General features: G+C 39.4%; 1 protein-coding gene across 1 annotated transcript in view; it reads left to right on the forward strand.

Moving 5' to 3' along the window:
- PLA2R1 (phospholipase A2 receptor 1, 180kDa) overlaps window positions 1-27,635 on the forward strand; it is a 150,187-nt gene that overhangs the window by 95,393 nt on the left and 27,159 nt on the right. Inside the window, exons 12-18 of the mRNA XM_008563962.1 lie at window positions 999-1,168; window positions 12,931-13,133; window positions 15,591-15,736; window positions 20,574-20,658; window positions 22,737-22,869; window positions 23,440-23,475; window positions 23,898-24,055. Coding sequence (XP_008562184.1) covers window positions 999-1,168; window positions 12,931-13,133; window positions 15,591-15,736; window positions 20,574-20,658; window positions 22,737-22,869; window positions 23,440-23,475; window positions 23,898-24,055 — 931 coding nt within the window. The remainder of the gene's footprint in view (window positions 1-998; window positions 1,169-12,930; window positions 13,134-15,590; window positions 15,737-20,573; window positions 20,659-22,736; window positions 22,870-23,439; window positions 23,476-23,897; window positions 24,056-27,635) is intronic.

A 27,635-nucleotide genomic window follows, 5' to 3' on the forward strand; every position in this document is an offset into this window, starting at 1 on the left:
GAAAAAAAAAAATTGGATTAAAAAAAAAAAGTCTAATGTGCTTTCTCTTTAGGTTTCCTGGGAAATTGCATCAGGCCTTTCTTTTCCCATTCATTCAGCAGGTCTGGCCAGAAGTGACCACTGTTCGAAATGTTTGTTCTAACTTTATATATATTGAAAATAGATTTCCCAAGATAGTTTCAAACTTAGCCTAAAAGTTCAAGGCTACTTAAATTATAATACTCACATTTCTCTTATTAGGTGCGCATGTAGAAGCATATATATAAGCTTTCTACATTCTACTTTTGATGCATTCATGCTGGGAAGAGAGCCTTGCTGCCAATCATTGAACTCTAATTCATTCAGCTGCTTGCGAATAATACTAGTGGGCATACTGCCTTGGATTAGTTCCTAGGGTTTAAATTTATCTTCAGTGAAAATGCACATTTGAGCACATTTGAATACGCCAAGGACTCCATGTGCCTGTGAATAAACTGATTTGGGAGACACAAAACTGTTCCTGCCAACCTTGTTCCTTTCTCACCAGCGAAGTGTGGTGGGGGCGTGCGTGTGAACTCTATATTGGTAAATGCTCATTCAGAAAAATGTAATTTCCTTCCTCCTCCCTCCTGCCAATCCCCATCCCATGCACATATAGTGTGGTAAGTGGTATGTGACCTAATTATAAAATAGGCCACTTCTTACTTCAGGAGATGTACTGAAGCTGTGTGGACTTTACCACCTACACTCCGAAATTGGAGCTGCACTCTATTCCTTGAAAGAATTAAGCCCTGTCTGTAAGAGTCACATTTTCCTCACTCATGCATTTCTGGGAATTGCATTGATATTTGGCATTTATTAGTAATGTTCAGGGTCTTCGGGTATTTTTCTGCTCCATGTTCTAAAGAATTAATGAGAAATGCTTGCTCTGGTGCTATTTAGTGCACTTCACTATGTTTTAATGGCATTTTTTATTGCCCAGAAATTTAATATAACCATTTCCTTTTTCCCTCTTTAAGGTTTGAACAGGCTTTTATTACCAGTTTGATCAGTAGTGTGGTAGAAACGAAGGACAGTTATTTTTGGATAGCTCTTCAAGACCAAAATGCTACAGGAGAATATACTTGGAAGACAGCAGGGCAGAAATCAGAGCCAGTGCAGTACACACACTGGAACGCACATCAGCCTCGTGAGTAGCAAACCCCAAAACACCAACTCCCCCTCACCTCCTACTTCTGTTTTCTTTGCCCCAAATTCCTCCCACCCCTTGGTCTGCCTCCTTTGATTCTTCCTTAGTGATTTCTTTTCTTGTTTACTTAGGTTTTTCTGCTTTTGTTTTCGGTGGCTGGCTAGTACCAGAACCTTAATGTTTTTTTAATGCCTAAGTTAACTAAAATGATCACCCCAGGTTTGCAGGGTGTGACATACGGCTGGTCATTTTTGAAAGTGTAATCCATATGAGTCATTGACAGTTTTAGGTATAAATTCATTACTCAAGGCCATTCTTGCCTTTATTAGCAGGAAGTCCAGTTTCTCTCTCCTAAGGTCTTTCCCCCCATTCCTACTCATTGTCTAAGGATCTCAGGGGTTTACTCAGTCCAGAATAGTCCATTGTGCTTTAAAGTCCAGTGAATGAGCACGTGTGGGCACATCTATTCAGTTCGCAGTCACTGCCATATGGCTTCACTGTGGAAGGGTGGCCATTACTGAGGTAACGTTCTTGTTGGTCTACCTCTTCTGTGGACTCCTGTGCTACCTTAGCCAGGATTCCGGAGCTAACAGCTCTATGAGTTCATCCTCATGTCTCAGCTCTGGATTCCAAAGCATGAAACTGTGCCAGGTTGGCCAGTTCTAGAGAAGCTGATGGCTGGAGCCAGTCTACCTGGCTCTACCCTAGAGTCAGTCTCTGTTGAACAAGCTTTATATGAAGGCTCTTATATGAAGCTTAAGTAACAACCTAGATCCAACCACCCTTTGTCTCAGGTGAGTTCCTGTTTGGATGCTTGGTCCCTTCCTTGCCCGTGGATCTTGATCAGGGCTACACCATTAGACAACAGACATTAGGTTACCTGAAATGAGTTAGGGGCCTCAGGCTCTTCCCTCTCAAGGTCCTGGGCTTTTTGTACAAATTAGTCTATCTCATCCTAAGAGCTCTGTATACTAAGGTAAAGAAAGTAGTGTTTGCTAAGCCACAGGGGAGGGGTATCTAGTGGCCTCATGCTAAAATATAAAAGAGGCCACACAAGTCTTTTTTCTCATAATTATTATAGTGCAGTCTAAGGTGGTTTGCTTATTCTAACTCTAGACAATGGTTGGCAAAATGTCACCGGTTTTTAAAATTTAACAATTAAGCCATGAATATATCAAGGTGACTATTTGCCCAGAACAATTCCAATTTATATCTATTGACCGACAGCAATTAATAGCATCTATTATTACTCTAAATTTTCTTGGTTTGGATGATAAATTATACAGATGCCCTAAGTATTGAGAAGTGCAGTAAGAAAAATATGGAAGTCCTCCATTCTTCCCTTCACCTCCCCACCATCAACTCATGTACCTTCTCAGAAATAACCGCTGTTAAGTATTTGGTGTGACCCTGCTGGTGTTTGACTATGCATTTACAGACATACATGCATATGTAATTTTTAAATGGGATTAAGATTGCATATTTCTGGGTTTTTTTCACTTAACAATCTGTCTTGGAGAACATTCCACATCAATATTTATTAGTGAACATTTTAAGCAGCTACATAGAATTCCATAGTTTGTATAATGCATAATTTGCTTTGCCAGGATCCTACTGATGGACATTGGGTTAAACTCATTTTCTTTTCTGCTACAACAGTGTTGTAACAAATATCTTTATGTAGATGTCTTATGCATAAGTATGAGCACAATGGCCTAAAAGCAAAAATGCCATTAAGGCATTATTGGTTTACATCCTTATCTAACAAAATATGAGCGTGCCAATTTTCCCACATTTTTGCCAATACTAAGTATAACAAACTCTAAAAATTCCCTCATTTTATGCCAGCTCAGCCATATATTTATAAAGATGTTTTCAAAATATTTTATCCAGGATTTCAGTTGGTTCAATCAGTAGGGTCTTTTTTGGGTACCTAATCTGATTATTTCTTAGAGCATCTTTTATTTCAATACATGGAATTTTAGGATAGAAAAGAGATAGACACGTGTTCAGACTGCTGCTTAGTCTTTGAGATGTCCCCTTCTGTGTTTTTATTTTTAATCCTACCTGTCTATAATTCCATCACATAATTAAAGCCATTTATTCAACAAACTTATGAAACATTTGTATGACAAAGGACATAAAAAACAAATTACCTAAAGAACATACCTTCAAGTTGCTATAATCTAGGAAAAAAGGAATTAAAAAGATAATATGAATCCTTTGTATGGTAGAATTTAATAGCTAGAGAAGTAAAAAGAATTTTCTCAGTTTGAGCAAACATTGGAAGCAAAGGAAACACTGAGCAGCTTTGAGAAATTTTAGTAGCTCTGTGCAACTATAGCATAGGATACGTGAAAAGAAGTTATAAAGATAAGGCCAGAGAAGTATATTGAAACCACAGTTTAATATTATAAGCTAGAGAGTTTTCACTTATTCTTTAGATATTGGCAGTCATTGAAGGTTTGGGGTCAGGAAAACAGAATCAGAACTGTTCTTCATTGGGGGTGTTAGGTAGGATGATACTCATAGATTTAAGAGATTACATTGCAGGATGGCACATGCATAGAGTACCCACTGTCAAATCGAACTCAAGTTCAAATGCCAGCTGTATGATCTTGGGGAAGTTACTTAATCTCTCCATATTTCAGTTTCCTCTTCTTTAAGAAAAGGACAGTAATACTATCTACATCACAGAATTATCATGAGGATTACATGAAATATTACATAGCTCCTGCTGCATTGTAAGTAATCGATAAATATTAGCCTTTCTTATTGCAGAGAAAGAGTTCGTAGGATTTTGCCTAAAGCTACAGAGAATAACACTGTGCATATTAGGATTTCTAACCCATACATTCTAAGATCCAGGACCTACTCTGTGTTGGGCCAGCCACCAATGTGAGCACCCTGGAAAATCACAGGGCTCTGCAGGAGGACCTGATTGTTGCCTGTACTCTTCCTTTTCCTCAGCACTTATGAGACAGCTTTAAATGTTTTGTAAAAAATTTCTGTAGACCTCCTGAAGTTAAAAGAAAGAAAAAGAGATCCAAAAAAGTCAGTTTCCATTCTCTGTCGAATATATGGTTTGAAAACTTGTACTTTTGAATATTTCCAGTTCCCAGTCCAGCATGTAAGAAGCTTAGAAGCTGCCATCCCATCGTAACAACAAGTAAAAATCTAAACAAATTGAAAAATCAGCAACTCTACTCAGATTCATCAGAGAAATGAGGCCACAGAGCAAACCACTACCCCCAAAATTGGAGAGACAGGAGGATACAGAGAATCACAACTTACTGGAACAGAAGCCCATAAGCAGAAACCTCCACAGGAACCAGTGCTGGCGCAGGAAAGCCTGAACTGTATTGATGAAATTGCTGGAGGTTCAGTGTAGACAACTCTGAGAGTTAAAAACTCTAGTGGGACCCAGTCACAGGGGTCTCTTACACTTTTGTATATTACACTTTTGTGTGATAGAGCTATCTTCAGGTGTTCTGTCAAGTTCTCACAGTGAATAAACATTAGAGAAAATTCCCCTAATGCTTCCAGAGAAAATTCCCCTAATGCTGCCAGCAGAGGGAGGGAAAAAGGAACCATTTAAAAATATAGCAGAGTGTTGGTGTTCTCTAAGCTTCCTGGATCTGTAGTTTGGTGCCTGACATTAATTTGGGGAAATTATTAGTTATTATTGCATCAAATATTGCTTCTGTTCCTTTTTCTCTGTCTTCTCCTGCTGATATTCCCATAACATATATTTACACCTTTTGTAGTTGTCCCACAGTTCTAAACGGACTAAAAAGTATAGTCCATTTTGTGTTACTATAACAGAATACCTGAGACTGAGTAATTTATGAAAAACAGGTTTATTTGGGTTAAGATTCTGGGACAGCTGCATCTGGTGCAGGCCTCGGGCTGCTTCTACTCATGGCAGAAAGCGGCAGGCAGCCAGTAGGTGCAAGATCACATGGCGAGAGGAAGAAAAAGAGACAGAGAGAGAGAGAGAAGGGTTAACAACCAGCTCTCGCAGGAACTAATAGAGCGAGAACTCACTCACTACCCCCACTCCCCAGGGAGAGCATTAATCCATTCATGAGGGATCCACCCCCATGACTCAAACAGCTTCCAGCACTGCCACATTGGGGATCAGATTTCCACATGAGTTCTGGGAGGACAATACATCCAAACTCCATCACAGAGCATTCTGTTCTCAACGAGGCCTTACCTCAGGAGAAACTGTTTTACCAGAGGCTACTACTGGAGTTTTATCAGAGCCTATCCTATCTGGGAGAAGGGAAATACCCAACTTCAGCTCTCTCTAGCCATCCTGTCTCACCAAAGGGGGAAAACAAGTGAGAAGAACTCACCCGTGAAGTTCACAGTCCAGGGACACAGGCTCACCAAAAGACTGAGACCTAATCATAGAACTGCAGCGCACTTCTCCTGCTCCCACACCTTACCACTACACAACTAAGGACCTTTTTACTGCGGTTCCTTTTCCCCAGGAAAATGTCCATCTTTCAACAAAAATATTACATCATGTCCACTTTTCAACAAAAATATTACAAGGCAAAATAAAAGGCCAGAAACACAGGTTGAAGAGACTGAACGAGCATCAGAACCAGTCAGATATGGCAGGAATGTTGGAATTATCAGGCAAGTAATTTTTTAAAACTATGATTAATATGCTAAGGGCTTTAATGGAAATAGTAGACTACATGCAAGAACAGATAGGTGATACAAGCAGAGAGATAGAGACTCTAAGAAAAAATCAAGAAGAAACACTACAGATCAAATACACTATTAACAGGAATGAAGAATTCATTACGGGCCGGCCCGGTGGCGCACTGCTACAGTGCGCCGCTTGGGAGCGTGGCAGCGCTCCTGCCGAGGGTTCGGATCCCACATACAGACCGGTTCCCGCTCACTGGTTGAGCAAGGTGTGGGCACGACACTGAGGGTTGCGATCCGTTGCCGGACACAAAAAAAGACAAAAAGGAAAAAAAAAAAAAGAATTCATTAGTAGGCTAAACAGCTGAAGAAAGAATCTCTGAGCTTGAGGATATAACAATAGAAATGTCTAAAACTGAAAAACAAGGAGAAAAAAGACTGGAACAAACAGAACAAAATATCCAAGAACTGTGGGACAACTACAAAAAGTGTAAATATATGTTATGGGAACATCAGCAGGAGAAGACAGAGAAAAAGGAACAGAAGCAATATTTGATGCCATAATAACTAAGAATTTCCCCAAATTAATGTCAGGCACCAAACTACAGATCCAGGAAGCTTAGAAAACATCAAGCAGGATAAATGCTCAAAAAACTACACCTAGGCATATCATATTCAAACTTCAGAAAATAAAAGATAAAAAATCTTGTAAGAATCCAGAAGGGGAAAAACATCTTACCTAGTAAAGATAAGAACTACATCTGACTTTTCCCCAGAAGTAATGCAAGCAAGAAGAAAGTGGTGTGAAATACTTAAAGTGTTGAGAGAAAAAAACTCAACAACCTAGAATTCTATGTTATTACTATGTGAGATTATCTTTTAAAAGTGAAAGAGAAATAAAGATTTTACCAGATAAACAAAAATTGAGGGAATTTGTTTCCAGTAGGTCTGCCTTGCAAGAAATGTTAGAAGTTCTTTAGAGAGAAGGAAAATGATACAGAAACTTGGATCTACATAGAGAAAGGAAGAGTATAGGAGAATGAATAAGTAATGGTAAAATGAAAACTCTTATTTTTCTTATTCTTAATTATCTAACACAACAGCATGTTCAAAAGAATAATAGCAACAATGTATTCAAATACATATATATTTGCTTTTGCACGAGTGAAGTGAGTGAGAGGAACGATGCAAGGGATGAGAGGGACTTTGGGTAGCTGTGATGTGTCAGCGTAGTTCGTCAATCGTCAATTGTAACAAATGTACCACTGTGGCGTGGGATGTCTGTAGAAAGGAGGAAGGGGCAGGGGATATACAGGAACTCTCTATACTTTCCATTCAGTTTTACTGTGAACCTAAAACTGCTCTAAAAAAGTAGTTTATTATTTTTTTTTAAAAATTGTACTATTTAAAGATGCATGCAAACTGAAATTAAGATAAATTTGATTTTTTTTTTTGTGGATAAGCATGAGCTTAGGAAATTTGTATAGAAACTGGTGACTTTCCATATCTCTAAAAAAGAAGCATCACAATTCACTCAATAGAACAATCTTCCTGTTCCACAAATCTATGAATATTATTAAAATGCAGAGAGTAGTAAAATTCCATGTCACACTATACTGCAAAAAAAATAAAAGGTCAGGTATCATTTCTCTATGCTTTGGAATTTTGTTAGGAATGTCTATACCTGTAAACATAAGTTAATATATTTTGAGTAGACAAAATCCTTGGTTTTTAATGTTAACTTCCTTGGGGTATATTTGGATGTCTAAAATCTGAATTGAAGCGGAGCTCCTTGTCATTCATAAGTTTCTGCTGTAATTTGTTTGAATGGCACTACTCTTTTTCTTTTTTACCTAAAGCAAAAATAATGCCGTGATGCTCAGTTTGGTTGCTTATGCTGATTGACATTGAGTAAATTGTCTCTGAATAAGATGAAATTTTAAATCTTTTTTGAAGAAAATAGCAGTATAAAAGCCCCTGTGTTTCTCTTTTTCTTTTAAATTGCAGCTTGCAGAAACACCACCCTAAATCACATTTTCTCTCCTACCTGTCACAAAAGAATCCATTAGCTTGGTCCCCTTGTCAGAATCTTAATCCAGTATAGACTGACTATGTGAATTGACCACTGAACAGGAAGCCTGCAGCTTTTTATAAACTCGGGCAAGACTCTGTTCTTATATCATACCAGCAAAAATATTCAATCTGTGGTGGAATCAGAGTTCTGCCATTCTTTCAAAGTTGTATTATGTTTATCAAATAGTATAATGAACCGCTATATACCCATCACCAAGCATCAGCAGTTGTCAATTCATGGCCAATCTTGTTTCATCTCTACCTCTACCCCTTCTCATATTTTTTCATAGCAAATCCTAGACATCATATAGTTTCATGCATTAGCATTTCAGTATTATTTCCAGAAAATAAAGACTCCTTTTTAAAAAACATAACACAATTATCACACCTAAAATTAATTAACCGTAATTTCATAACATCATAAACACTTAATGCTGAAATTTCTAAATGACCTATAAATATTATACAATGTATTTTACAGCTTGTTAGAACCAAGATCCAAATAAGGTTCACATATTGCAACTGGTTGATAGGTCTCCTAAAGTCTGTTTCAATGTGTAAGTTTCCTGCCTGGCCCCCATCTTTTATTTTTCTTAAAATTTGCTTGTTGATGCAAATGGGTTGTTCATCCTATAAATTTTCCTACAGTCTGGGCTTTGTTGATTCTATTCCCATTGTGTTGTTTAATGTGTTACTCTTATCTTTTTTATTTTCCATAAAATCAACATTTTTATTTTTAAAAAGTTAGAATCACAGGCCTGATCAAATTCAGATTTTATTTATTTATTTATTTTGGTAGTTGTCTGTTCTGTCTGGGGGTACATAATGTCCAATTTTCTCTCTTTTTGTGATATAAGCCGCCTTTGATGACCAATGCCTAGATTTATTGGTTTACTAGGGGTTTCTTCACTTATAGCTGGGATATTTCTAGAAAGAATTCCGCTTGACCAATTTTTTGGTTACCCCATGGTACAGTTTTTATAGGAAAGACAGAATAAATGTTTCATTTTTTCCCTTTACTAGTTTTCAAAATGATTATTTTTTCATCAGCATCCTCCAACAGTGACCAATTAGAGTTTGTTTTTTAGCATGACTATGAAGTAAGGATTTTTAAATATATTTGATATGTCTTAGTCCATTGCAAGTATCCTTTTTAATGCTCAGATTGCCCCATCTTTGCAATGGGAATCTCTTCAAGGACTATCTGCTGAATCCTTCTGATATGACACCAGTAGTCTTTGATAGTGTCCTTGCAATCTGATATAACCAGATGTATATTTATGCCCCAGACCTAGAAACATGCATTTCATCCAGGAACCCTGGTTCTTTTTGATGAGAAGGGGTATTATTTCAATATCACAATCTAGGCATACTGTTGCTCATTGTTTGCAGGCTTGTTATTGTTTCTAGACCATTTCGGTAGACAGATATAAGAAGTGTGTGTGTGTGTGTGTGTGTGTGTGTGTGTGTGTGTGTGTGTGTGTAAGATGAAATACTTTTTGAGTTCAAACTGATATTTTCAATTTGAATGAAGGACTACAAGGTTTTTACGTAACCTGTCTTTTATCTGTATTTCCTTTCTTTCATGCCAAAATTCCCCCATACTCAAAATACTAGGAAATTCTGTTATTTTTATTAAAAATAACAACAACAAAGGGACTCTATGGACCTAGGTATTTTGAAAGAAGTAAAATATTCAGGTGAAACAGGAAAAACCGTTTTGATCCATACTAACCATTGCCACTGATTAAAGGGAAAGATGATTAAATTAGCTTCTCATTCAGGAAGAAGCTAATGCATAGAAACTAAAATGTACTTTGTACTTAGATTAAAGGTTCAGTATAAATGGAGGCTGCTCTATGGTGAAAGAAAATGAGTCCATACTTGTTAAAACATTCAAAAAAGCTTTTCCAAGTTATATTAGAGCTTTATAGGTATCTGTATAGAAAAAAAAACACTTGAGATCACTCTATGTAGCCACCATAACTCAGGCTGTGTGACAAAAGTTTTGTTTCTAGATCCAGATACTACTGCAGAAGAGGCATGTTTTACTCATGTGGAATAACTCCCGGGCATGTTTACTCTGATTGTTCCAAGGCAGTGGAAATTTCCTGCCAATAACAAGGAAAATAGGATCCTAGTAGAGCAAGTCAGATTTGTTTTCTTGAACTTGCCTTAGGAAGCCTGTCCAGTCAGCAGACACGACTAGATAGGCTGATCCATTTTAAGGATCATCAGGGTTCCGAAATGAACCACCACATAAAGAGGATAAACTCAGTCTTAGGACATTTTCATATCTTTTCATAATTATATAAGTAACTGTCATACAAGGTAGAAATGTGATAGTAGATCTTCAGGCAAAGCTGTGGCCACACAAGGGAGAGAAATGCAACTAGGGAAATGGAAAGAGCGCCATGGAAAAGAAGAAGCATCATTTTAGGGGAACTCATTCATTTGTTCCTTTAACTACTGTTTTTTGAGTGCCCACCCACTCTGTACCTTCATATTGTTTCACAGTAGACTCAAATGAATCTGATTTCAACTTCTGGATCAAACCCACACTATATGGCTTTTGGCAAATTACTAAAACTCTGGGCCTTAATTTTTCCATCTGCAAAATGCAGACACTAACACCAGAAAAACAAAAAGTTTTCAAAATTAAATAGGGAAAAGACCATGTAAAATGCCTAGCACCGTGCCTGCCAGATACACAGCACTCCATGACGGCTCGTGACCTTCCCTGCCCCAAGAGCTCTTTTCTCTGTAGAGAAAGAGAGAAGGAGGGAGTGGGAAGACGGGGAATGTAGAGGGCTTGAGAGGTGAGGCTGGGAAAGGACTGTCGCAGGGGATAGGAAAACACTAGACGGACTCGAGTAAAATAACTGTCTAGAGGCACTGAAGGCCCAGCTACGGTTCCTTCCTGCCCTCAGACCAGAAATAGGTTAAATCGTTTGGTTTATTTTCAAGTATTTGACTAGAGAGAGAGAAAATGAAGGCTTTCCCAGCTCAGTTCATTTTATATGGTTACATAGCTTTGTCAAATGGAAGAGACTAGAATACTGACTTAGAATTTCTTAGTGACAGGAAGTTTTCCCATTTCTGTTTGAGGAAGAGAGTAAAGGGGCTCTGGGGGTAAAACAGGTAAGAGGAATCACCTGAAATGTGAGATGCAGCACTTAGAAAAAAGGCCATAGTCTTTCTTCTCCAATGGGAAGTGAGTATCACATTTAAGAATAATTTCTCTGGGACAAAAACTGCCTCTGCTCTTTCCCACACTCCTCCCTTTGCTATTTGGCTTTGCAAGCATCCCACGACATCAGCTTTATAAATTTGGTTTATATCTCCCCTAGCTCAGCCTCCCTTTATTACACCACTTTACTGCTTCTTTGGGGCCGAGACTCTAAAATTTGGGTCAAACGTTCCATTAAGTTAACCACTTTAGAATACCAATAGCACTTCTGCAGCTCTTTTTATTTCCATAGCGGTTCACAAGCATCTCCTTCTTCACTAATGAAGATGAGTTGAACATATATGGATCTAAAACCAAAGCTATTTAATCATTGTCCGAAGTGGGAGAGTGAGACAAAATGCAAGACAAACAAAAAAGTACATTGTATTTTAAACCTGCTGATTCAAACTTTTTAAAAATTCTTTGAACACGCAGGCAGAACTCATGCCACAAAATCCCAGTTTTTGTAATGAAAATGGCTGTAATGAGAATAAAGCAACGTCTCAGGGATGTTTTTAACCCCTCAGATCTTACAGAATGCTATTCAATGCATTATTTCATTTGATCTTCATGAAAATCTTTGAGATGAAAACGAATTATTATCCCCATATTTTAGACAGGGCTTATTATGATTGATTAACCTGCCCAAGTTTCGAGTTATTGAATATTTGTGCTGGGACTAGAACCCCAGACTTCAGTCTCCAAGTCAGTTCTTTCCCCAGGGTTTCCCACCTGTGCTCTTCAGTAACTAGAGATTCCACTGGGAAAGGAAGGATAGGGAAATCAGGGAAGAGTTTCCCTCCTCTTTCAACTAGAGAGGCTCCACATATTAAGTTTTGGGCTTCCATGTGGATCTCCACACTTCAACTTCATTGCACAGAGCATGCAGCATCTCCTCTATTGTTCATGACCCCACTAGATTGTGAGCTGCATTCCAAAATTATGATTAACAGGCCTGCAAAGCCCCATTTATGCAGGGGTGGTTGCATACTGTAATCTCTTTCCCTTGCCTGTCCCCCAACCCTCCATCTTTAACACAAACTAGGTGTTCTGGGCCAATGGAGGATCTGATGCCTTTATATGGACCAACTCTCTATTGACTTCCTTTTCTTCTGTATGAGTCTTACTTTTATGTGTTTTCTCTTTTACAACTGGCCGTTTTCACCTTTACGGGTCCCTTTGATGCATGAGTGTGTACACACACAGGACTGGGAGTTTCTTGAGGATCTGATCATCACTGTGACACCTGATGTCTGCCCCTGTTCCTGCCCCCAGAGCTGTACATCATTTAGAGAATTTATCTCATTCTCTCCATTCTCCCAGGGTTTACAGTTTGATTTTCTGTTGTGCAGCTTGCAGTCTACCTTGAATCCATTATTTGTGTAAGTATTTTCCCCTGTTGAATGTAGTTGTCAGAGGATGAGCACTATGCATTTTTCATTGTGGATCTTTCACAGCTAGATTTCAAAGCACAGCGTGGAGCTATGGGGGAGATGTTGGAGCCATTTAGAAACAGCTAGTTTCTCATCTTTTGTGATGTGAGCTCAAAGCAGACAATGTCCAAATTTCAGTCTTCACAGTCTCCTTTCTCTAACTTTCCCATCTTCTATTCTTTTCTCCAGAGATGAAGAGAAATGAGATAATCATGCCAATAAAGCATTCTTTTCCATCTTAATTGTTCTTGTCTGGGTGCTTCATTATAAGATGTCAATTAGTCAGCATTCTACAGAGCTATCTTCTGAGCACAAAACATTTTTGTCCTCTGGTATTAAAAGTGTTTGTTTTCTGCTTGTAGGCTACAGTGGTGGCTGTGTTGCCATGAGAGGAAAGAGCCCACTTGGTCGCTGGGAAGTGAAGGACTGTAGACACTTTAAGGCAATGTCTTTGTGCAAGCAGCCAGTCGAAAATCGGGAGAAAACTGAGCATGAAGAGAGATGGCCCTTTCACCCCTGCTATTTGGACTGGGAGTCAGAGCCTGGTCTGGCCAGTTGCTTCAAGGTGATATCAAGATTACATGGGCATTTTCAACAGGACCCACATTATTTCAGTTTGATCCATATATTACAAATTCCTTTATTCCATCACCTTTCTTCCAGAAAAGTTCCTAGCACACAGCAAGTGGTTAATCAATATTTGTTGCCTGTCTCTATCCTTTCAGTTATATTCCAAATAATTTTCAAGTCAAAATTAGCATATTCTGCTGACACTGAGGGCTTCCTCACAAAGACTGATATCTGTTAAGCAGAAACACCGTACAGTGGTGTTAATCTCTGGGAGGGGAGCACCATGAGCTGGTTGTCAGTTGTCGGGGAGGACTCTAGACACCAGTTTCTGCCAAGGTTCCTAGTTCTGGAAGGAGGTTTTGCACAAACCCAGCTGCCAGAGTATGAGTCCAGTGAGACAGACACTCACAAAAGTCAGGCAAAGCAACTTTATTATTCACAGATAGGCAGCAAGAAGCAAGAGAAACGTAGGATTCATGGCAAGCCGGTTCCCCAAGGCTCAGGAAAGCTGCCCAGGGAGACAGAGTATTGTCTGCGCATGCCCCATTTTGCACCACAACTGAGGAACTCCAAAAACTGAGGAACCCCTCTCTGAGTTTTACAGCCCAGGCGCAACTGGAGTCACTGGGCTAAAGTGTTGCAGGACATCTTGTTCTAGAGAGTCAAGGACAGTTCCTCCTTATCTCAGAATATTGCATTCTCAGTGAATTCCGGCTGTGAATTGCAAGCAAGAGAAGGGAAGAGCTGGATATGTAAAGGTCAGTTGGGGACCTATTCTCCCACAGTATCAAGGCACCAGTCAATATTGTTCTTATTGCCAAGCATGTACCAAGGGAAGGAGGCAGAAACTCACTGGGTATTAAAATAGTGCAATTCCATGTTGCTTGTAAGCCAGTGAATAAAGTCCTTGTTACGGAATAATACACTTCTGCTACAGAGGATAGCTTTTGCAGCTTTCCAGACACCTGAAGATCAAATAGATAAATACATATAGATATGTATGTGTGTGTGCATGTGTGTAAAAACCTGTGAAGAAATGTCTATTTGCAAATCAGTTTTAGATCCTAGATTTAAATCAGTTCCTACAATCTTAGAAATACATTTTTTGAAATATGATATTTTTATGTTTGATGGTTTTGTCTTCATTCCTTTTACAAATAGAGATTCACCAAATTTTGGGAGAAAGTTCTCCAGCAGCTGGCACGTGTAGACTCTATGTCCAGAGCTGTTGCAGCTCATAGATGGCATAAAACACCTGTGAATGCACTTAATTTAAATTGTACATATGTATAATCCTACATTAAACTCTTAGAGTAACAGGCCCAGAAGTGACCTTACAGAGCAATAAGTTATACCTTAGAAATGAGTAAACTGAGGCCAGTGAGATGAAGTGATTTGCCCAAGATAACAATTATTTATTGACTGTTGGAATAAATCCCTGGTCTTGGGACTCCTGGTCCAGTGCTTTTTCTACTATATATCACCCTACTATCTCAACAAATGCATGGCATGTTTTATGGGCATGGTAGTAGGATTTAGAGTGATTCGGGAAGAGGTTCCCAGAGGAAGCGAGTTTTGACACATAATTTAAAAGATGGAAAGGTTGTGCTGTGTTCCACAGGATTTGGAAAGCTATTGATTCTGGTCTCAGCAAATTGGAGGGCTGGCTGCAGGGTGCACCTGCCTGGCATCAGAGAATCAGGCTTAATGCTAGGCAGTAAAAAATGAGGAGGTTGCCGAGACCCAGGATGAGGAGCGCTGGGTCTTCAGTCCCTCACCCCAATCTTAAGTAAAACCAAAAGCAGACACTTTATTCAGCTGACTTCTTCCTGCTACTGTGAGGACAGGTGAAATACAGCAGAGAATTTAGAGAACAGCTGAACCACTGCACCTGCCAGTTCAGCTAAGACCCAAAGACCCTAGAATATACCTGCCCTAGACCCCAGGTCTAGAAAACTTCTCATTTCGTGGGTTAGCCAGATTCATGATCATTCAGTAGTTCTATTTTGTCAGAAGGCAATCTGGTGGGATGGAAATGTGGACTTAGGAAGCAGAAAGTCCTGGGTCTAATCCTAGCTCAACCAGTTTGTAGCCGAGTGACCTGAAATTCTTAACTTCTCTTAGCCTGGCTTTCCTCATCTCTGGACAGACATTTATTGAGGGACAAGTATATGCCAGTCACAAAAGATTTAGGGGAAAGAAAGCCCTTTAAGGAGCTCATTTATAAAAGTGAGTTTATTATGTCCTCCTCCTGAATTTGTTGTGAGGATAAAATGGGCCAACAGTCTTGTGATGACTAGGCACATTCTGGCTCAATAAATATTATTTACTCCCACTAGGTCAAGCTTTTAATTCAGAATAATGACAGTTATATTACTGTTATTTTCTTGAGCAGAATCAAACAGCCTCACCGTATCCATGATAGTGTTACTTTTTTTCTTTTACTATTCAGGTATTTCACAGTGAAAAAGTCCTGATGAAAAGATCATGGAGAGAAGCTGAAGAGTTTTGTGAAGAATTTGGAGCTCATCTTGCAAGCTTTGCCCATATTGAGGAAGAGAATTTTGTGAATAAGCTTTTACATTCAAAATTTAATTGGTAAATACTTGTTAATTTTGAAAAATTACTGTTGAATATTCCACATCCCAGTAACGGCTTCTTAGGGGTGAGTACCAAAATAGTTGTTTAAAATTCTAGTGTTTGCTTTAAGCCTAAAACCAACTAGCCACTAATTGTAAAAGAAAAATATATATACATATGGCTTTATATTTATATTGCACCAAGTTCTCATTCCATAACATAAAACAAAGAACAAAGTGACCATTGTTTTGATATTTGAAGTCTTTTCTGTGTGCCTCAAATCAGAATTTTAGAGCTTTGTTGCTGAACTCAGAAATTACCTACCCTAGTGTTGTTCAAAGTATTGTCTGGACATCCTGAGGGTCCTGGAACTCCAGGAGTGGGAGGGACAAGTGGGCAGAGCTCCCGGTTTCTTGCCCAGCTGATTCGCCAGAGCAGCTCCAACCAGCTCCACTGCAAATTATTTTTTATATAATAGGAGTCCATGTAAGACGTTTTTTGGGGGAAAAAAAGTGTTCCACTGATTTAAAAAAATTCCAGTCCAACTCCCTAATTTTACACTTTAGAAAGTAGGTGTTCACTTATCTTTGTCACATCTTGCAAGTTTATAGAATCTTGAATTCCATGGAGTTAGAGACTCAATTAAGTTTAAAAAGAAATCTAAGACATCTTGTGCTACCTCCCCTCCGATGCAGAAATTCCTTCCACCACATTATCTATTGTGTGCATAATTTCTTCCAGAGTCAGAATGCTCCTTACTTGGGAGATAGTTCATTCCATTATTGAAGGCTGGTTTCAAAGATCAACTTTCTAGTAAAATGTAGATCTGGAGTCTCAATAAAACGTTTGCCTGAGTTCCAGAGAAAATACGGTACTATTTTTTGAGGAAAATCCTGGCCTTCCCCATAAGTTTCCTTGTAGGACACTTCCATAAAGCAATTAATATATAACGTCTATCAAATTATTCATCTTTAACATCTACAGAAATGACCTTTAAGTTGGGAGTTTTTGACAATATCTCCCAATGTGAGTCTCATGGAATATTCTGTGGGGAAAAGGGGGGATTTCATGTCTGCAAAACAGTGTACAATCTTGGAGATTTGCCATGTACATTTCCATTATAAAGGCTTCTAGAAGGAAGCACTTTCTTTCACCACAAAACCCTTTTTGAGAACACATATTATTATCCCACAGAACTGCTAGTCCTTACAGGAAATGCTGACCTGAGGGCTATGGATCTGGAACCAAGGCTGATCTTCAACCTGGGCAGGACACCTTTTAACACAGAGCTTTCTGGTCTCTCACCAAAGCTGCTGAATCAGACTCTCTGAGGCTGAAGGAAAGTTTAAGAAGCTTCCTGGTTGGTTGGATTATTAGCCAGCCGTGGAGCCACAGATCAAGGGATAGGTAGAGTCTCCATTGTTCTACATCATACCCTGCTTCATTACTTTAGCCCCTTGCAAAACATCCTTGCACATTCTGCCCTTAAATTTTAGCAAGGTTCGCTATATGACACAGCCACATGCAAAATGCTTCCCAGTTTGCTTTAAGATCAAAGGTCACTGGATCGTTTCTATTTACATAGGTTCTCATACTTGAAATTTCTAGTAAAATTTAGTGCCAAGTGTCTATCAAATTATTGATCTTCAGCATCTAATCACAAAAGCTATGTAATATATGTCTTATTTTTTGTCCAGACTACCAGGGCGTTCGGTCAAATCTGATGCTTACCTATAGCAAGCATACCATGTCTCATAGTTAGCACGTGTGCTTCCTCTCCTTCCTGTGGCACTGCTTTTCTACTTCTATTTCATTAACCACACACACACATGTACATATGTGCATTTTCTTAATTATACAATTTTAGGAAATTGAAGGAGAGAAAATAAATTCCAATTCATCTTCTAGGAGCCAGTATGTAGCAGGAAAAACATAGAACTCTGAGTTCAGTGAGGAAGGACATACAAAGTTCACAACACAGGAAGAGTGATGTGGATTTCCAGCATATGCCAGGGAGATTAATGTGCCTGTCTTAATCTAAAGGCAACCACTCTCACCTTCTCCCAGCCTTAAATGTAAAGTGTCATCATGACAGTGACCAACCGGGCACCAGTGATCTCTCGGATTTTCTAAGTTGCGTTTGACTTGAATTTGTATCGTTCAGGCAGAGTAGATCAAATATCTGAGGATAAATGATTCAGAATAGGCTTGCTTCTCTGCACTAAGGAAAATAAAGCATGTGTCATGACTTCTGAATCTTTTAAATCTTTAATTCTTCAAAATTACTCTCAGAAAATTATCTTAGTGATATGGTTCATGGTACAATTAGGCTTTATCGCTTGATTTATTGAGTACTCTGTGGTTTGACGTATTTGTACTCTGCCTAATAGGAGGGAAGATCATTTTCTGTGGAGCTTTTTGCAAAGTGTAACCAGCGGTGAAGTTGGTTACTGAAGTCAATCTACTACGGCTCAGGCTGATCTGCTATAGAATTGTTTATGTTAGGATCTGAAAAAAACTCAAAACCTACTGTGTACCTTTCATTAAATGGGGATGATGGTAATTAACTTTCAGAAAATACACATGAACGCTTGTCAAAAGAGCAACAAATCAAAGCACAGTAAAGTAATATAAATAGTATAGTAAAGTAGTAAAAAGTCCTCTAGGGAAGAGATGTTCCAAAATTTCTTACCACCTTGCTTTCATGTATTCTTGTCCTGATTGAAAGGCATTGCCATTATTTTTTATTTTTTTATTTTTTTTACATTCTAAGATGTTGTGGAGCAATTGCAGGGTAGGGGGAGCAGGGAAGGGGGAGAGGATAGGTGGGAGGAGTAGAAAGAGGGAGCAAAGGTGTGGTCAAGGCCCATGGCACCCCCCTCATTCCAGCAGGGAAGCCCAGGGGCTTCCAGCGGCAGCTTGGTCATGGCTGGGCTGGACACAGACTTTGGGGGGGCATGGCTGAGGCCCTCAGCCTCCCCACCCCAGTTCAGGGGAACTGGGATGCTCCCAGTGGTGGCCTGTTGGTCCTTGCTGGGCTGGATGTGGACATCAGGGGGGCATGGCTGAGGCCCTTGGCCGTCCCTCCACCCCACCTTGGGAGCCTGGGGGACTTTCAGTCCTTCTAGGTTTTATAGGTGTTCTGTGGTTAGATCTTTACCAGTTTTTGTTAGACCTTTACTGGTTAATATCAGAACTTTGTCTCTGATCTGTGGCTTTTTTGTTTTTTCTTAGAGTTCTGTGCTGGATTATTTGCTATTCCCACCACTGAAACTCTGCACTGGAACTAATTTGTTATCCTTTGCTTACTTCTAAAATGGGGGAACTTCCTGTGCGAACCAGCACTTGAGCCCCGTGGTTGAGCTAAATTGCTGTTTTGCTGCTGATTCCCTGGGGAAGGCTTTCTGTGCAGTTTAGGTTTTAATTGCGCGGCACCGAGGGTTGCGATCCCGTTGCCGGTCCCGGTCCGGTACGGGCACGACACTGAGGGTTGCAATCCGTTGCCAGACACGAAAAAAGACAAAAAGGGAAAAAAAAAAATTGTTGACCTTGTAAAAAAAAAAAAAAATGGGCCGGCCCGGTGGTGCACTGCTACAGTGCAGTGCGCTCCCAGTCCGCTTGGGAGCGTGGTGGCGCTCCTGTCGAGGGTTCGGATCCCACATACAGACCGGTTCCCGCTCACTGGCTGAGCGAGGTGCGGGCGCGGCACCGAGGGTTGCGATCCCGTTGCCGGTCCCGGTCCGGTACGGGCACGACACTGAGGGTTGCAATCCGTTGCCAGACACGAAAAAAGACAAAAAGGGAAAAAAAAAAAATTGTTGACCTTGTAAGCACTTTTGGGTCTTGTGAGGTCCAGTACACCTGGGTTGTATGGAAACTCTGGTGTGAGCCTGAGTCTTTTCAGCAAACTGCACTCCTGCAGGTCAATATTCCTGACCAGTCTCAACTGAGTGGTTCTGTGCTGATTGGAGGGCAGATCAGCTGTCCATGCTGTGCCCCAGTGTTCCCCCCATTGCCCGTCTCCCCCACCACTTGCACTCCAAACACTTACCATGGGACGGGGCATGCTCTGGTCCCTTACGATGACTCACCGGCCTCTGAGTGGCTCCTTTTTTCCATTGTCTGTGACTCCTTGCTCCTATGTGGGTCCACGGGAACCCTGTTAGTGGTCTTGCTGGCCCAGAGGCCACCTTCTTCCCTGCAGCCTCCAAGCAACTTCATACAAAGGGCGCAGCTGCGGCTTTTGCCAACTCTTGCTCCGTGCACTCACCAGGCCCAGCCTTGAAGTGGCTGGGGCCTGAAATTGTCGGAGCGGTCCTTTCTCTCATCATGGCTTCTCCCACCTTCATGAACTCTGTAGGTCTCTCCTCCTCTTCCCCTCAGCTCCAGAAGCCCCAGCTTGGCATTCGTTGCTTTTTAATAGTTGTAAATTGGTTGATTGTGAGAGAGGGTGACACGGGGGACTGTCTATTCTGCCATCTTGATTGGAAGTACCATCCGCAGCACAGCGTGACTTTCACGCTACACAATCCACTTCCAGGTCTTGGCATTGCAATTCTTGATGAGAAACCCATGTTCTCAGTATGGGCTGACTGTCTCCAACTGCACATCACTAGTGAGCACACCACACAAACCAAGAGAAATGGGATGTGAGGCTAAATCTACGTTCAGCTATTTCATAGCACAGGGTTTTGCACATAAAAAATGTTCAGTAAATATTTGTTGACTTGATCAATCCTGCCAGTAGCATCAGCTGTTTCTGGCACACATAAATATTTTAAAATAATTTTAGAACCTTTAACATAAGTTGTGAATTTGATGGGAAATGCAAAGCTTTTGTTTCTTCCCTTCATAGGACAGAAGAAAGGCAGTTCTGGATTGGATTTAATAAAAGAAACCCACTGAATGCTGGATCTTGGGAGTGGTCTGATGGAACTCCTGTAAGTCTTTCCAAACTGGAGAAAGGGAGATGAATTCAAAACAAGTAGCCCTGGAACCACTTGGTAAATCAACCAAGAGAACCTAGAAATAATTATCTCCCATGACAAAACTGCATGAGACCTTGATACCAGAATTAGTTTGGCAAGGTTCTGGGAAACCTTTGCTAGTCACATTGTTCTGAGGCCACTGTAGAATCTCGCCCTGAAAAGGAATCAAAATCTCCAAAAATTACCCCCAGACCATGTTCCATGTGAAGAGTCTCTCTGGCAGGGAAGCAGTTATTTTAAAAATAATGCCAGGCTTCCTTTACCTTACTCTTTCTGCTTAGTCCCTGATTGTGTGCGTATGGGATCCTTGCCCATGTCGCAATGAAAAAGGAGACTATTTTCAGTTTATCTCACTCTAAAAGGACAGAAATGTCACCCTTAGAAATACCATCGTCTCGACCAGATCAAGTTGTTCCAGAAGGAACGAAAGTCTTGCTTTTCATCAGCCTCGTATTCGCATATCTCGTAAAGGAGAGTGAGAACTCACTGTTGCATTTTTTTCAGGTGCAGTGAGGAATTCTCACATTTTCCTCAGGATGACAGGGGAAAAAATGAAGCAGTATCCCAGGTTGAAATGGGATCCATCCTAGGGCACATGCAAAGTCAAGTTATTCAGTTTCACCTGGGAAATGGGAGACTAGTAAGAGCCTGCAGTGATCATCACGATGTTACCCTCACTGAGCTGAATGCACTTCTACATGATCTCTTTTCATACAATAACTCAGTGCAGTGGGGATTAAAAATAAAATAATACGTAAGAGAGTCAGGATCTGCACACAGGTTTTCTAACTCCAAAGCCATGTTATAATATCTCCCACTTGACTAAATATCATCAGCCAAGCTTTGAAATAGTAAAAACCAACGGAGACAAGCCCACTACATAGATGGTGTCCAAAATTGTGGCAAAAGGGATTTATTTAAAAAAAGGTATATACTTCTAGTGGGTTCAAAAATAATGATGATGATAATAATAACATTTCCACTTTAATACTGTTTCTTTGAAAAGAGTATCAGGATCAGAGAGCAGGAAGAAATCTTAGAGCTCACTCAGCCCCACTCACCTGTTTTACTGATGAAAAAACGAAGGCTCAGAAAACAGAAGAGGCTTAGCAGGGTCAACTCGCCCCATAAATGGCAGCCACAACACGGCACAGTTGGGTGGTTAAAGTCAACATAGCAGTTGAAAAACAAAAATAGTTTTTCATAGAGGTTGAGAACACTTCATTTTGTTTTAGTAAAACAAACTCACTAGTAATAGGATAGGAATAGATACTTTTGTTCAGAATAAATGAGGTAAGGCCATGAAGCAGTGGACTAAGTTCTTTCTACTCCCCATTGGACAAAATGAATTCAAACTCATGTCATTCTCTGAATGTGAGGATGTATGTATATTTAAATTAGATGAATTGTTGCATGATGGGACACATGTTTGAGGAGTACAAATGGTTTCAAACATCCTCTTTTTTCCAAATATTTACCCCAATTTTATTTGTGGCCCACCCACCTTTCTGTCGGGTACTCATTAAATAGTTGAGAAGGTTGAACTTTATTTTATACCCCCGTTTTGTGAATTATGTGAGTTATATGGTCACTCATGGAAAGCATTGGAGAGTTTCCCGATTAAAGCTAGCTGTGGCTTATAATTTAGTTATTAGAGACTAAAAGCTTAGCATATATGCAGAAGAACTGACATCACAGATAATACCCAGTTCTGGCACGTCCCTGAGCTTCTAAGAAGTTTACACAGTATCCCAGGGCTTGACTAATCTTGCCAGTTAGAAAACAGTTTAGAACGAAGCTTGCATCTGATTTATTTCTTCTGGAGAAAAGAGTAGTGTGCCTCTTTTTAAGAAAAAACATCTTTAAGAAGAAAATGCTGCATATTAATTAGCTTATTCTTCACAAATGTGGCATTTCTGAAGCTTCCTCTAGAAGTCTGTAATGATTATGTATGGGGATGCCTTTTTTGATCTTTTGAAATTTTTCGTGGGGGATCACCATTAAGGAATAATGAACTTCATCTGCTGCAGGTTGTCTCTTCATTTTTAGACAATACTTATTTTGGAGAAGATACAAGAAACTGTGCGACATATAAGACAAACAAAACATTGCTGCCATTGCACTGTGGTTTCAAACGCGAATGGATATGCAAAATTCCAAGAGGTACAGATATTCATAAGATCTTTACTATGTGTTTGATTTCTAATAATCTCTAGCACTTTCCCAAGTGAAGAGTTACAGAGATCTAAAATTTAAGCTCCCCATACCACAATATCAGCAACCTGCATTATGAACCAAATTGTACTATTTTTGCAAAAAATGTATCATAGGGAAATGGGAAAAGATGACACCAGTGTAATATGACAAGTTAGTTCATTGAATGAGAGTAACCAGCTAATATTGTGGAATATTTTATTGTGCAAATTCAGTCTGACATTACAAGCAAACAGAATGATTTGTAAAGTGAGTAAGTGAAAGCACCTAGCACAGTGCATGACACATAGTAGGCCCTCAACAAGTGTTCATGTCCTACCTTCTTTAATCAGAAGCCTCTCTGGAGCCTCCTCTTCAAGTATGAGAACTAACCATAAATTCCAAACAGAACAAAGTACCTGTTTTTTAAATGGTTTTTTTAAGGTGAAGTACAAAATAGTGTGTTTAGAGCTGACATAATTCAGAGACAATGCACCTGTGAAGAAAGATCAGTCAAGGTGGTTTGCTTTTACTTTGCAGATGTGAGACCCAAGATTCCATCCTGGTACCAGTATGGTAAGAACTTTCCAGGCAGTTCTTGAATTTCTAATTATATACCATATATAGGCTATTATATACCATTACTGTATTATTACATTCCTCCAACCAAGCCTCTCTTTCCTGTGTCAATCTAGAACTAATTTGTTCAGAAAAATTAATTAATAATAAACAATCAAATTAATAGTTATTGAATATGATTGAAGACTAATATAGCTTAGTTCCATGTTCATGACACATGATTTTAAAATATGTGTCTATCCCTGACCTTTGAATATTAGTGAAGTTTTCTTATATGAGGTAGACCAAGGAAAATAAGCAAATTATCTCTTTGTGTGCTTATGCGTATGTGTGTGTATTCATATATATCTACCTTTTTAAGTCTGCATTATATCTCTCAATAGTTCTGGCATCATTTGCATTGTTTATTTTTCTTTCAGATGTGCCCTGGCTCTTCTATCAGGATGCAGAGTACCTTTTTCATACCTACGCTTCTGAATGGTCCTCCTTTGAGTTTGTCTGTGGCTGGCTGCACAGTGATCTTCTCACAATTCATTCTGCACATGAGCAAGAATTCATCCACAGCAGAATAAAAGCGGTACTTGAATACAGTCCAGCATGAAAAATTCTTCTGTCCTTGGGGGGAATTTTTTTTTTTAATTTGACTTCATATATTTAAGTTTCAGTAAAAGCCACAGATTTTTGAGAATTGTTTTTTTTCCTGATATAGAGATTAAGAAAGAATAATGGAGATACAGGTTTACTAAAATGCTCAATCATTTCACTTCTCTTTATTCTTTATTAGCAACAATTGTGAGTAAGCAGAGTTTTATTGTTTTGTGAGGTTCATTCGCTCATTCAACACATTTATTCTTCTAGGGACTAGGGTTCTACCAGTGATTAAAACAGACCAAAGTTCCTGCCCTCATGGAGTTTATAGTCTAGTCTGGGAAGAAAGACCATAATCAATATATGTAAATAGAATTACATAATATATTAGAAAAAGGTAAATGGATAAATGCATGGAGGAAAATAAATACTAACATTTAATGCCAGGGCAGACCCCGTGGCTCACTCGGGAGAGTGCAGTGCTGGGAGTGTAGCAGCGCTCCCGCTGTGGGTTTGGATCCTATATAGGGATGGCCGGTGCGCGGTGCGGGCGACACCAAGCCAAGGGTTCCGATCCCCTTACCGGTCACAAAAAAAAAACAAAAAAAACATTTAATCCCACTTAATGTTTTCAAGAACCCTCTGAGGGAAGTCTATTATTAGTACATTTTACAGATAAGGAAGCCGAGACTCCAAAGAAGTTAAGCAACTTGGTTACACTGCAGCTAATAGGTAGAATTAGGAAAGGTGCCCAGATCATCTGACTTGCAAGATCATTTAAAAACCCTATGTGGTACAGCCTATGACAGCAGAACAGCAGTCCTGGTGCATATAAGAGCACAATATCTTCATTATGTTAAAATGCTAGTTCTAAAATCCCTCCCTAGGTAATGCCAAGGTCATGAGTTCAGATCCCTGTACCAGCCAACAACCAAAAATAAAATAAAATTTCTCCCCAAAAGATGGCTACCAGCTCTGTCTCAGATGTCAATAGTGAAGAGCTTCTTTGCTTTTTCCAACAGAGCTTAGCTCTGCTGGGAACCTCTGTATGTCTTCTATCTTCACCTTTCCTCTTAATTCATCTCCTAATCTCTGGGAATTGAGAAGCCAGTGGCATGGCAGAATTAATACTTCCCATAGAAAGGAATAGAAAGACCCCATGAGTTTAGTAGTTTAAAAAGTTGTGACCAGTGCCATGATCTAGTAGAAGAGGACTCTGATCTCAAATCAGACAAATCTTGAGGTGCCCTATATGGCAAAATTGTTACCCAGCCTATGACCATGTTAATATAGAACACCCTGTCAGTGTTCTGGGTGAGCTGCTGACTGATCTAATACCCCACTGTGCTACAAAAGAAAATTATTACAGGGTGTAGGATGTGGAGACTGAGAAAGAGGCAGGCAAGGGGGCTGTCATAGTCTGTTTGGGGCTGCTATAACAGAGTATCATAGAGTGTGTGGCTTATAAAACAGAAATTTATTTCTCACTGTTCTGGAGGCTGGAAGTCCAAGATCCAGGCACTGGCAGATTCTGTGTCTGGTGAGGGCCTGCTTCCTGGTTCACAGACAGCCGTCTTCTCACTATATCCTCGCATGGAGGAAGGGACAAGGGGTCCCTTTTATAAGGGCACTAATCTCATTCATGAGGACTCCACCCTCATGACCTAGCTACCTCCCAAGGGCCCCACCTCCTAATAAATCACCTTGGGGGTTAGGATTTCAACATGTAAGTTGGGGAGCGACAAACATTCAGTCTATAGCAGGGGCCCACAGGAAAAGGTATCAGATTGGAAAGAAGCATTTTAGGTGTTGTTTGACATGAACTATCAGCCAATTAGTCCCCTTGGCTAATTTTTACTGCATTATGCAATATTTGCTTTTTGGAATGGCAATTCACCATTATGTAAAAAAAATTTTTCTAAATACTTCTAAAAAATATATATCAAATCTATTAATCCTCCAAAATCTGTTTTTGTAAACCTGTAAAATAACTTGGTTTTGCATTTTTTATGGAAACATTTTAAAACATGACAGGTTGTTTTTCCTTATATTGCTTAGTAGATTAATATATTGACTGTTGCTGTGTTTCATTTCTTTCTGGTAAGTGTTCTTCCCATACGATGCTAACTGTAATGGCTGTATAACACATAGCTGATGTTATAAAATGCATGGTTGTAACACATTTCTTTATACAAACACATATTATAAGGCTTCTATTGTTGTGTCCTTATACCCAACTAATATCTAAAACATCCATATTTCACATTGGATTTTTCCATCTGGGTATCTTCAAGCTTGTCCTGTGATGTTCTGTGCCATATCACAACAGGTCATGATATGCCGTGTGGAAGATTACCATGCCATAATTGAGGTGGTAATGAATATGCCACTTAAGATGCAGTAGTTATAATTTCTCTTTAGAGGTCCTTAATTGGGGCAGTGAACAGTCAGGCCGTGGTTTCCACTATTGTTGCATATGAGCCCTCTTCAGATTGAATGAAATTGTTGTGGTTCTCCCACTGAGTTCACAGCCAGTCTCAATGGAGCCATTCCAAAGTCTGACAATGGGAATCTAAATTCAGCATGTAAGAACACGTCCCTGAAACAACACCTCAGGGATCTAAAATTACAATTGTTCCATCTTGCATTAGTCTCAAATTGCTGATATGGCAGACAGCCACACTGTTTAAGGAGTAAAAATACTTGTTTATAAATTAGAATGTTAGAACACTATTAGGTTCTGTTCTATGATGTCCCGAAATTCATATGGAAAAATAATATCTTAAAATTTATTCCCAAGCCTTGACAGAAGAAATCAGAGTGCAAATATAAATACATAATGCCTTCAAATTAATAGGGGTTTGGCATATAAAAATTAAGTTACATTTCAAAAGACACATACACACACATAGCACACACACTAACAAGTATACTGATTTAAGGGTCTTAGAGAAATCCTTACTGCCTCTTCCTCCTTTATAGTTAAAGAGGGAACTTCAATTTCCTGGGTCATAAGTCCAGTATTACATCTGCTCTAACGCGAGTGTGTGTGTGTGTGTGTGTGTGTGTGTGTGCACGCGCGCGCGTGCATACACATGCTGTTTAAATTATATACTTTATTGTACTTAGGTTCAAGTGATTAATAATGCTGTAAATTAATGACATATATAAAGGATAATTTTCTAGACATCGAACACTGGGAATTCTGTGGTATTCTTTTGTCTGTATTGTGTCTCTCTGTTTGAATGGGGAGGGTGCTAATACTGTTAAAAGCTTAACAATCAGACGAATACCTAAAAATTCAAAATCTTTATGCTGCAGATGTCTTTGTATCTTAAACTGTTTTTCAAATAAACATTGACATATGCAAAGAACTTCTATAAGTCACTGAGAGGATAAACCACTAATTTTTTAGTCACAAAAGGAATCCATCTTTTATTTTACTTTAAAATATTGTTTTTTAAATCTCTCTTACAGAGTCAGAAAATTTACTTTTCAAGTTGTATGAAACCTAAATTATTTTCAATGTTTAATTCCAACTTTTCATAATGAGGAGGGAATATTTTAGA

Source organism: Galeopterus variegatus, unplaced genomic scaffold (genome assembly GCF_000696425.1).
Source record: "Galeopterus variegatus unplaced genomic scaffold, G_variegatus-3.0.2 Scaffold178, whole genome shotgun sequence".
NCBI lineage: Eukaryota > Metazoa > Chordata > Mammalia > Dermoptera > Cynocephalidae > Galeopterus > Galeopterus variegatus.